This window comes from Papio anubis, unplaced genomic scaffold, assembly GCF_008728515.1.
Source record: "Papio anubis isolate 15944 unplaced genomic scaffold, Panubis1.0 scaffold473, whole genome shotgun sequence".
Classification (NCBI taxonomy): Eukaryota; Metazoa; Chordata; class Mammalia; order Primates; family Cercopithecidae; genus Papio; species Papio anubis.
In genome coordinates, this window is record NW_022164919.1 from 4,666 (window position 1) to 16,784 (window position 12,119).

General features: G+C 39.3%; 1 protein-coding gene across 1 annotated transcript; it reads left to right on the top strand.

Annotated features, from left to right (window-relative positions):
* The first annotated feature begins 8,099 nt into the window (after positions 1–8,099).
* Positions 8,100–9,165, top strand: APCS (amyloid P component, serum). The gene is made up of 2 exons (XM_003892891.5): positions 8,100–8,283; positions 8,402–9,165. The coding sequence occupies exons 1-2, from the start codon at positions 8,220–8,222 to the stop codon at positions 9,007–9,009; spliced, it is 672 nt and encodes a 223-aa protein (XP_003892940.2). The 5' UTR covers positions 8,100–8,219; the 3' UTR covers positions 9,010–9,165.
* The last annotated feature ends 2,954 nt before the right edge of the window (positions 9,166–12,119 follow it).

Below are 12,119 nucleotides of genomic sequence, written 5' to 3' on the forward strand. Positions count from 1 at the left end.
AAATAACGCCATAATAAGAACAAAAATATTAAAGGTATTTGCAAAGTTCTATGAAAGAAGAGATGAAAAAGCAATCAATTTTGTTTGGATGGAGTAGAAGACAAGAGAGTAGAGTGGCGAATCATGATGATTATGATAATGGTGATGGACCCTACCGTTATCACCACTGATGGAGCCCAGCTTCTTCAAATACATTTTCTATCATTCTCTCCTCCAGTCCCACCTCTCTATCTCATAGCACTCCTTATCATTTCTCAAACATTCCAGGATTTGGCATAAGCTTTTGTGCTGTTTTATGATAATTTTAAGATATATTTATATGTGTATTCTTGTAGACATATAATGTTGCAATATAAAACTTCTTACTGTAATTTTTTATCAAAATAGTTTTGTAAAACTCTATTCTATAGATTTTTACCTTGGGTAGATCAGAGACTTCTTTGAAAATCTGGTGAAAAAATACATTTGCAATATTTTGCACACAATTTCAGGGAGTTTACAAACCCACTGAAACTCATTCAAGAACCCCCTAGGGACCTAGGGACTTCAGCTTCAGAATCACCCCTGAAGGCACAAAATGTGCTGATTATCACTGAGGCATTGATTTCACCTACTAACATACACAGTTCCGTCAAATGAGAGAAAAGGGCACCCACTATACCTGGGACCCTCGACCTCCAGCAGTCTGTTGGAGGGAGAGAAGATCACAAGTGACCAAAAATGTGCCTCAGGCCTGCTTCTGTGGTTACAAAAATATATATAGCAAAAGTATAAGACAGAAAATGGAAAGAGTTTACCTTGGGCTGAAGCAATAATGAGTCACTTATTCCCAAAATATAGTAGTGTATGAAATAGATACCACCATACCTGGGCTTTGGGAGGGTACCTTGTAGCGCTGTCTCACAGTGGATACACGTGATAATTTCCTTAATTACACATGTAACTACTCACCAAGGAAAAAGTGTAAGATATGAGCAGAGAAGAGCTCTTCAGAAGAAAAATTCTACTGGGAAACACAAAAATAAACTTTAAACCCCTTATCCCACTACCTCTCACCCACCCAGAAGAAGGGAAAAATAGTACTTGGAGTTTCAAATTATTGAAAATTGTGGTCCACACTTAGAGAAGAGCAACCAAAGCCACTTACCCAAAATAAGCCACCACCAATCAACAGTTACCATGCAGCTACTGTGGAATTAACAATTCCTGAAAGCCTTCAAGGAACAAGAAAATAAATGTTTAAGAAGAGGACATCCAGATGAAGGCACCATTCTTTGAGAAGAGCCACCCATCTGTTCTCTTTCTTCTCAGCTTCTGGGGCTGCAGCAATAATGTGGTTTTAAAAAGTCTTTGTTTCCTCCTACAGAAGTAAAGAGTACTTCACCTAAATACACACTATTTAAGTGGCCAGTGGGGATGAATTCATGGAAAGAAGGACCTCTCTTTGCTAAACTATTTATTTTTCAATCAGCACATGGCAAGGAAAGCCTTTTTGAAATGTCAATTAAGGGTCATAAAGCTGAAATCATGGAGTTGCAGAAAGTCTCAGGTGGTCCCTGGGATTCTTTAACTGAAGTCACTGCTGCCATTATCATCAGTAGTTCTGCTCCACTCAAGGACAAAAGTCAAGCACCAAATGGCCAGGTGAAGTGGGAGCTAGGAGGATTTTCAATCAACTCGCTCACACATAAGAATAAGTCATCAAAATGCTCCTGGAGTGCCACCCGCCTCTGCAGTAATGTGCACCCTGAGCAGAAATCCTAGATTCTGCCTTCTTTCTAGAAGTAGAAAAGCAGTCTAAGTGTTTGAACCAATTCACAACAGAGCTTTCTATTTGGTCTTCTTGTGAGATGCACAATGTTTATGAGCAGGAAAAACATTGCCCTGGACTAAAGGTCTCCTGACGAAATGAGTCAATCTGTTAAGAAATATTTCTGTCCACAGCTCTGTACATGGTATCCTTGGCCTCCAGGTACCTCAGAGTGTAAACAACAGTGTCCAAAGGCAGAATGAATGCTGACAATGTAGGCCTCTTACAGAAGATCTGTTTTCTATAGAGTTCATTAGCTTGTGCTTGAGGTAGGCAGTACAAGCACAGACATATAGAAAATGACCGTGATGAGGTATGGGTTGGGGGGCACAGGTGGCAAAGACCTCAGGTTAGGAAATTCTAAGCATGATGGAGGTAACAAGGACGTCAATATAGAAAAGGCAAACCAAACCCATGGACACCTGCATACATGTGTGGTGAATAAAATACTGTTTATTTCCTAGATAGTATTGTCAATGCAGGAGAGTTTCATGACAAGAAGGGTGTCAAACAAGAAGTGGTCTAAATAGCATATGTGCTCCTTTTGTACCTCTGTGACACTGTGGTTATTTAGACCACTGTCATGACCAGGCCAATGCAAAAGGCACCATATACCAACTGGACACATACCCTCTTATTCACAAAGACTGTGCACTCCAGGAATTCCCAAATACACAGCAGTCAATGGTGGTCAATATGACAAAGATCATTATTTATAATTCAAAGGATGAATGCTTGAGGGGATAAATACCTTATTCTCTATGATAAGCTTATTCCACAGTGGATGCCCATAAATATATACACCTACTACGTACCCATAAAAAAATTTTTTTAATCTTAAATAAATTTTTTTTAAAAAGAAAGAAAGAATCCAGAAATTTTTAAAAAGATGACAAAAACCAAGAAAATATCCTGGTTCTGAGCTATGAGACTAGAAAGTATTGCAGAATAGGGACTAGTGTATAAAGTCTCTGAACTAACCAGCATTCTTAGGAAAACTACATGACCAATGTGGGTGAGAGTCAAGATCATGGCATTCCCTGCTGAAGTTAAGATGTGGATGACATCACTCACAGAAGCTGGAGACAACCAAGCAAGGTGAACTTTGTCAGCTTCTGTGAGGTTCTTTCTTTGTATTTTGAAGTTTTAGGGATAACAATAAAACAGATCAGCATAAGAAAACTCTCGTGCTGCCATGTTTCTGTCATGAGCAGAAAATGGCATAGTTGACAAGATGACAGGAGTAGCGTAAGACAGCTCTAGCCAAGACCTCTTGTAGCTGCACAAGCAAGGAATCTGCTTCTGCATCTTCAATGCATGTATTGTCTATCACTGTGGACTGGAAAATATAATCCTAGACATAGAGGAGGGAACTTTTAAACATACTCAAGATATAGAGTTACACTGAGTCCCTGCTGTTATATTTTTCTTCTTTGCACATCTCCTCCCAGAAGACCCAGGTATTATGAGGGGATTGTGAACAGCATGAAGATGGCTGTGGCCAGTGGGTGCCAGTGAATGGTAAATTTTATTTAAAAATTTATATTTAAAAAATGAATAAACACTAATCTCAGCAATGAAATCTGTATTTTATAAAACTGTAAAAATGGGTTGTTCAAATAGAAGCGTGAGCGTGAAGGGATGTCAAGAAAGATAAAGACTAAGATAGAGATATGGTGACATTCCAGAGAGCAGCTTCAGGTGAATTCTGAACACAAAGTGAGATTTCAGTGAGGTAATATGGTCGAGGTGCCTCACTAAACCTAAAAGTAGAAAATTTTAAAAAAACTTAGCAGAGATTTTCTTTTATAAATGAACCCTGAAATTAGGAACAGAGAAATTAGATCAAGAAAAGACTCCGGTGTATCAGCACGACCTGGAAAGGGACTGACCAATTTGTGAAGCTGCCAGAATTGCGAAGGGGAGGTAGGAGTTCACAGCAGCCTGAGCCTGGCATTTAGAGCCTGAAAGAGCTACTTGGGTAGAAAGGTCAGTTGTAATCTCAGGTGGACACTGATTTTTCTCTGTTGTTGGCTGAAATGTTATGAGGTGGGCAACAAAGACATGATAGCCACTCTGTCAAGAAGAGACAATCTATAAACTGTGTGGGAAATATACATTGAATCCCGAGTCTCCTGTGGAGAATCTTGTTTCTCTCCTTTTGTTCTTTGTCAGAATTACTGAACCTTAGGAAACAAACTGCCTTCCTCTTTCTCCCTCCATCATTCCCTGAAACTTGGCTTCTGACATGCTCACTTTATGAAAATTGCTCTTTCAAAGGTTACCAATGAAGTTTTTATTGCTAAATCCAGCACACATTCAACTTAGATCTCTCTGATGCATTTAATACCACTGGATACTGCTTCCTGGACACTTACACTGACTTGGTTTCCATGACGCCACACACCATCCTCTCTGCCAAACATAATTTTTTGTCTCCCACGTCCCTCCCCACCTGCCATTCTTATCTTGTCTCTAACACCATGAATGTGAATGCTTCCTCAAGTCAGTGCTTGGCTCCCTGACCTTTTCTCTCTTCTCTCTTCCACTGAAAGACAAAATTCATTTTTGTTTCATTATCATTTATATGTTGATTCCTCTGAAACCTGTATATCTAATTCCAAGTGGCAGTCACATATTTCAAATTCTCCAAGACCTTTCTTATATGTAGGTCATACTATCATTTCAAATTTAACAATTGAGGAACCAAGCTTACCACCTACCCTCCACCTCCTCCAAGTGGACTTCCTCTCAATTGTCCTATCTGCACTGGCAGCGCCATGTTTTTCCACATCATTTGCAGTCAGAAATATGGTTCCATATTCTATATTTTTAAAATTCTCATCTTTGTCCTTTTTTGCCTTTACAATGAGACCCTGCCATCAGTCTAAGTTGTGTATCTTTGGTTTTATCCAACCACATATCAGAGTGATAATCAGTTACTCTTGATGCATGCGTCCATTGCCTCTTTCCATCTAAATGCTCTCAAATTCCCTTACAGCTAACAGAACACACAGCAAATAATTTTTTACTGAACACAAATCTTGTTCTACCCTGTGTTCTACTCAGTCTCTTCCTATTCCCATTGGTTACTGTGATTTAATGTCTTCTACAAACACCTAATGTCTCAGAAAGCATCTTTAAGGTATTCTTTAATCCTTCAGGTGATCTTCAGTTATATCTCATACTTCTGCCTTGTTGAAGCTCCGAGTCAGATCCTCTTTCTGCTGCTGCCGATGCCTTCTTCCACTATGCTCTCTGAGGGCAAACTTTGTTGCATGGGCAATTAATGTAGCCAAGACAGCTCTGTTTGGGGCACACAGGTGGACTTGCTTCTCTTCAACATACTGTATCTTTTCTTCCCCACCCTCAATTCTTCCATAGCCATCCAGACAGGTGCCACTACCTTGACCTGAACTTTCACTGGCAGGAAGGCACCCAAGAGAATCCAGCAACAGTGAGGACTGGCTCACTGTGAGAATTGTTCCCAGTTCTGAAGACCCAGGATTCATTTTCCCACATCCTGACATCAGAACTTTTCCTTTCTGCAATAGAAAGAATTCTCAGTTTCCGTTTTGACAACGCTTGAAGTGCAAGCTGTTCTCTTCCAAGGCCTGAGAAGCATATTCCAGGGAAGGAAACTAAACAACAGAATCAGACTCCACTTTTTCTCCATTTTCCAATTCTACTATAGATCCTACCTTCCAACCAAGCTTTTCTCTTCACAGTGTATGAACACAACATTTTTATATTCAACTACAAACCCTGGCACTTGGCCTCAACAGCTATGTAAAGCCCTTATCTCCAAGCTCTCTCACCATGAGTCTAAGGCTGTGTCACTCATCCCCAAGACCTGTTCCCTGGACGCATCTCCCATTAGAGAAGACTCTCATCTACGTTAATTTGCAAATCATTTTTTGTTAAAGAGAATGATTATTTATTTATTTATGAAGAAAACTAAAAGCATCTGGTGAGCTCTGTGTTCTCTGAGTTTTATGGCACTTATTAATTAACATCTGGAAATGTTAGGGAATTGCATAGTCCCTGGGTTCTCAAGAAAGGTTACCTTCCTGTTCCTACTTCCAGCATTACCTGATCATATTACTCAATTGTATTGTACTTTTTGTTGCTAATAAACTGTTTCTTGTAAAGAAAAAATCCTCACTCAAAATTGAGTCCTTTGATTCCACAATATATAACAGTTTATTTTCATGTGTAAGAAAAATTGTTAGATAAAATCAATGATCTAAATATAAATAAGTCCTAATACCCAGATTCAATCTAGAAGGGATCAGAGATAAACACAATAATAGGTATAATACGAGACAGATAATGGTAACAGCCATAAAGACTCTAAAATGATGGTAATAATAACCTTTCAGATACTGTTCCATGTACTTTATGTGTATCATAGTATCTCATTTATCTTTAGAGAAACACTGTGAGGTAGATAGTTTTATCTTCATTTCGCAGAGAAGGAAACTAAAGTTCAGAGGGGTTTAGTGACTTGCAGAATAGCCAGCCACTAGTAAATGGCAACATTGGAATTCTATCCCAAAGTCTTTTATCTTAACCATATGGGAAGTACAAAAGAGGGAAAATAACGTATAGTTGGGACATTAGAAAAGTTTTCATGAAGCAGACTGTTTTCTATTTTTCATATTTTTTGTATAAATTCAAGGCATACAAGTTTAGTTTTATTACATAGACAGCAATAACATAGTGGTGAAGTCTGGACTTTTAGTATAACCATCACCTCAATAAGCTTGAGATTAATGTTGAAAAATGGCTGGAATTCTAAGAAACAGAAAAAAATAAGAGAGAAATTCAAGACAGAATGAAGGCAAGGAATAGAAGTAATGAAATCAGAAAATCCAGGAATGTATAAAGAACAACAGTTAGAGGGGTTTGACTGGAGAATAGGATTAGATTCTGAGATACAGCCATGTTAAAGCCAGGTTGCAAATGGCATCGGCTTCCAAGCAAATTATATTTATTTAATTCAGAAGTCAACAGATGCATAATCCCAACTTTATCACTAACCCATACTGTGCAACAGGCCAGATAAGGCTTCACAACCTGGGCTTCCATTTAGAGAAAAAGTAGAGAATGGAAACTCCCCAGGGATAAGAATAGGAAGGATACTTTGAACAATGATAAAGAAAGTGTATTCTTGGTGGCAGTGATTGTGTCATTGAAAAGGCTGATTAGGTCTGGGGTGACCTAAGAGAAGAAAGAGTGAATAAGAGGCTAAACAATAGGATGAGAAACAAGATGCCATATAATTTAGGGATGAGAGAGAAAGAAATAATGTGGCTAGAAAGAGGAACATCAGTTTGATATCTCAGAGGCAGACAAGGTTTGAGTGGTGGTTAATAAACTGTACAGAGAGAGAATGAAGTAGATGTAGAAAGAATGAAGATGGAGATCTCTGGGGTTGTGCAAGAGTCAGTGACCACTGAATCCCTAGCATCTAGTGTAGTACCTGAGAATTAGTGAATAAATGTGAGTATTAGTGGGGTCATCACCAAAGATGGATTAGAGATACACTCAATGACCCAGGACTCAAAGAAGAGGAGAGAAAAATTTGGGGAGATGTTGACATCTCTGCAGGTAGTATGAAGTAACCAGAAAAACAAGTAATAATGAGAAATGGAAAGATCTAGGATAAGGAAGTACCATGATACGCAAAAGAAAAAAAGCGCTGAGTAGAAGTAGCAGAAAAATACTAAGCTTCATGGGGACAGAAAGTTTATTCTCCAAGTCCCTCTTTCCCCTTAGCTTTGCCTGAATGTATTACTTGATGTTGAATTAGGCAAAGGTGAAGGCACTGTTTAGGGTCTTCAGCAGAAAGTAGAATCCTAGAATATCCTACAAATAGAAGACAACTTGAGAACTATAAAAGAAAGAAAAGGCCTTGTTCCCATAGCCCACGAGAGGGTTGAGCTCAGCAATACACTCCACATGGCTCAGGAGCTTCTGGCAGAGCACAGAGCCATCAGAGAGAGGGGCCCAGAGAGCAGAGAGAGACTCTGCTGACATGGCCAGCCCAGCGCCTCATCCCATCCATAACCCTACTGCCCTGCAATGACTCTCTTCCCAGCAATAAAATCTGGGTCACAGGAGTTGGAGCTCTAGCCACCACTTGTCTCTAATAAATAACTCCCATTGATTTTCCAGCTCAGGGCCTCACCACTCCTTCACTGTAAGGGCCAGAGGGGCAGACCTGGAAAATCCCTCACACATTATTGGTGCTCTTCTTCCCCTATCCTCACCCAAAGTGCATATAAACCCTGAATAGCCTGAAGTCTAAGGGCGTGAATATCAGATGCTAGGGGGACAGCCACTGTGTTATCTGCTGCCCTCATCCTGGTCACTGCTCCTGCTATAATAGCCCTAGGCCAGGAATATGAACAAGCTGCTGCTTTGGGTCTCTGTCCTCACCAGCCTCCTGGAAGCCTTTGCTCACACAGGTAAGGAGGTCAAGGAATGGTCAAGAATCATAAAGTGAGAAAATGGTTGAAGCTGAGACATCTTTTCTCTGCATTTATGCTGAAGGTCATTATCTTTCTTTCTCTCTTTATCCCACAGACCTCAGTGGGAAGGTGTTTGTATTTCCTAGAGAATCTGTTACTGATCATGTAAACTTGATCACACAGCTGGAGAAGCCTCTACAGAACTTTACCTTGTGTTTTCGAGCCTACACTGATCTCTCCCGTGCCTACAGCCTCTTCTCCTACAATACCCAGGGAAAGGATAATGAGCTAGTAGTTTATAAAGAAAGAGTTGGAGATTATAGTCTCTACATTGGAAGACAAAGAGTTACATTCAAAGTTATTGAAAAGTTCCCGGCTCCAGTGCACATCTGTGTTAGCTGGGAGTCCTCATCAGGTATTGCTGAATTTTGGATCAATGGGACACCTTTGGTGAAAAAGGGTCTGCGACAGGGTTATTCTGTGGAAGCTCATCCCAAGATTGTCCTGGGGCAGGAGCAGGATTCCTATGGCGGCAAGTTTGATAAGAGCCAGTCCTTTGTGGGAGAGATTGGGGATTTGTACATGTGGAACTCTGTACTGCCCCCAGAAGAGATCCTGTCTGCCTATCAGGGTACCCCAGTCCCTGCCAATATCCTGGACTGGCGGGCTCTGAACTATGAAATCAAAGGATATGTCATCATCAAACCCCTGGTGTGGGTCTGAGGTCTTGACTCAACAAGATCACTTGAAAATGAAATGACCGTCTAAGAGATCTGCTCAAAGCAACTGGATACTAGATCTTATACCTGCAGCTCTTTCTTCTTTGAATTCCCTATCTGTATGGCTGCCGAATTAAAAACTGTATATTGTATTATGCTACTTGCATTTGTTTAGTGCTTATCATAGTCCCATATCTTTATCTTATATCTACTACTTATCTATCTGCTGCTTATCTGGTAATTGGTGTTTCCTGAACAATCAAATTGCCAAGTATGGGGAGGAAAACCTATAAGTAACTAGAAAGATATATCACAAAACCAGGGCACTCAATGAGCAGGACAGTGGCAATACTTAAAAGCTACTAACAATCATTTTAATAACTATTCAAAATATGTGTGGAATTGCAATCACAATTTTTCTGTTTTTCCAGCTACAAATCGATCAAAAAGATGTCTGAGGTTGCATCAGGGAGACAACTATAATGAAATAAGTAAGCAATAGTTGAGAACCTAACAGCAAGTAATGAGACAGGAAGAATAAAACTAGAAGTCAGAATGAAAACCAAAAAAGTATGAGACTGGGATAGTTTTGTATGAAGACAAACATAACTTTATGTCTCAAAAACCTCAGTAGGACTGTCCAATGCTTGATTTTCATAATGCTGTCCTGATGTCATCAAAAAATGTTATACTCTGAATATTGCTTACATGAATATGCTGTCTGAAATTATTCCATGGATTCACACTTCTTACAGGACGTGATTTAAACCTCTAAATATGACATTGCCCTCCATAACCTGGTCCCACTTACTCTCTGAAATGTACACAGAGAATACACACAGAATACTCTCCGAAATGGACTTTCCGTGTACATTTCAGATACAACTGTTAGCAGAGCAAGTGACATCCTAACTATCACACTGCAAAATAATTGTCAGATGCTATTACTAGTAGTTATTTTTATGGTTATGAAAAGCATGGAACACAGTGCCTGGCCCATCATCAACAGATATGAGTTGCATTCCCAGAGAAGCAAGGATCCCAGAGGGAGTTCGGGCTATATATATTGGAAATAAGACAGGCTTTTCTCACTGATAATAAGTAGAGCATGAAGTCAGTGGAATCAGAAAGATAGCATCCAGAACAGTTTCAGGATGGTAACCAATGTGATGATTTCAAACTCATGAGGCCATTTGGCCAGAATGAACAGAGGCAGTAGCCAGATATGAAGAAATAGGATAGAATCTAGAAACTCCATAATGGGGCAATGGGGTGGAAGCAGAGAGGACCAGACAGCACCTGTGAAGATTTGCTGAAGTACTTAAATGGAGCAGCAGGGGCTTCATAAGAACATTTCAACCTCATTTCTGGTGAGGTGGTAAGATGGTTTGGATTTGGTTTGTTTGCCTCCACCAAACTTCATCTTGAACTTTTATTCTCAATATGGTGTTGTTGGAAGGTGAGTCCTGGTGAAAGGCATTTGAGCTATGGGGGTGGGTCTCTCATGAATGTTTTGGTGCAGTTCTCACGGTAATGAGTGAGTTCTCACTCTTATGAAAGTACATTAACTCTTGTGGGATCAGATTGGTTCTTGCCAGAATTAGCTGTTATAAAACCAGGATGTCCTTTAGGTTTTGTTTTCTTTGCACATGTTCACTTCCCCTTTGACTTTCTCCACCTTGTTTTGATACAACACAAAACCCCTTACCAGAAGCCAGAGGCATGATCTTGAACTTCTCAGCCTGCAGAGCAATGAGCTAAATAAACCTATTTTCTTTATAAATCACTGAGTCTCAGATATTCTTTTATAGCAACACAAAATGGACTAAGACAAGTAGAACTTATTTAGAACATTGAGTTGGTTAGGTAGAGAGGGATTTTAGCAATATGAGAAATTATTAATTTCTGATTGACAGCTCATGAGTTAAGGCTTGCTTTATGCTTTCTTAACATTAACCACCTTTCCATAAACTTGTACTATGAGTACTAGAAGGGTCTGTCTATTCTTGCATATCAGATATTTCTATCATGTTCACTAACATTGTGTTTTGGTTTAACAACCCCTTTGCCTAGGAACCTAAAACAAGTTTTAGAAATGAAACCAGTGTACTTCCAAGTGCTATAATCCATTCATTCAACTATTTATTAAGCAACTTCTCAAAAATACGCCAGGCAATGCTAGGTACTGAAAATATAATATTGAGTAAAACAATCATGGTGCTTGCTATTTTGGAGTTTACATTCGAATAAGTCTGTGTTAACTACATGTGGGTTTCTCCTGACAATAATCAGCCTGTATTTTAATCCATCCCTCACATGTTTAGGCTTTCTTCTATCTCAGGTTGATATCATAGTCCCCCTCTCACTTTCCCCTAAGTTAAAGATATTATTTATTCTTGGTGATCATTTGCAACTACTTGCACAGATCTCAGGATAGAGTATTTGTGACAGGTTTCTTGTTCTTGTGAACCCTCTGCCTCTTAAAATGGCTCTTTTGAACACAATCCAAAATGACTACATGTAAGCTCTTTCTTCTATGTTGTCTGTACTTCAGCCAAAAGAAACATTTATACATCTCTTGTCCCTATAAATTCTAGAAGTCTCAGATGGTCTTAATATAGACAACACTTTCCTATTTACACAGTGTTGCAGCTTTTTCAAGTCCTTTGAGTTGCCCAGTAGCAAGAGGGATATTTCAAGCTTCCTCAGTGATTCCACAGAAGCCCCCATACTAGGCTTGAGGTTGGGTAAGGAAGTAAAAAATAATAATCTTCTCAAGATACAAATAGCTTAACCTAATTCTCCCTCAAAGCAGCAACAACAGCAAAACAGCAGCTCTCTGCAAAGAAGTTCTTTGGAGAAGTTCCTTCCTATGCCCACATTCTGCCTTCTCTGTGCACCTTGTTCTAGCCAAAAGATAGAAGAATTGTAGAGATGGTTCTTAATCATTTCCTTCATAAATTTTTTATTTGAGTGAATCTGTGTATATTATTTTTATTATTAATATCTATCATATTGATGGCTCATTCAAAACTGAAGAGAGTCCATTTTAACATCATTTATAATAGAGATGGTGATATGGTTTGGCTGTGTCCTGACCAAAATCTCATCTTA

Bases quoted from the DNA above. Each gene is read 5' to 3' on its own strand.
- APCS (XM_003892891.5), top strand. From the start codon at position 8,220: ATGAACAAGCTGCTGCTTTGGGTCTCTGTCCTCACCAGCCTCCTGGAA. The intron at 8,284-8,401 runs GTAAGGAGGTCA...TTTATCCCACAG, and splicing joins GGAAGCCTTTGCTCACACAG to ACCTCAGTGGGAAGGTGTTT.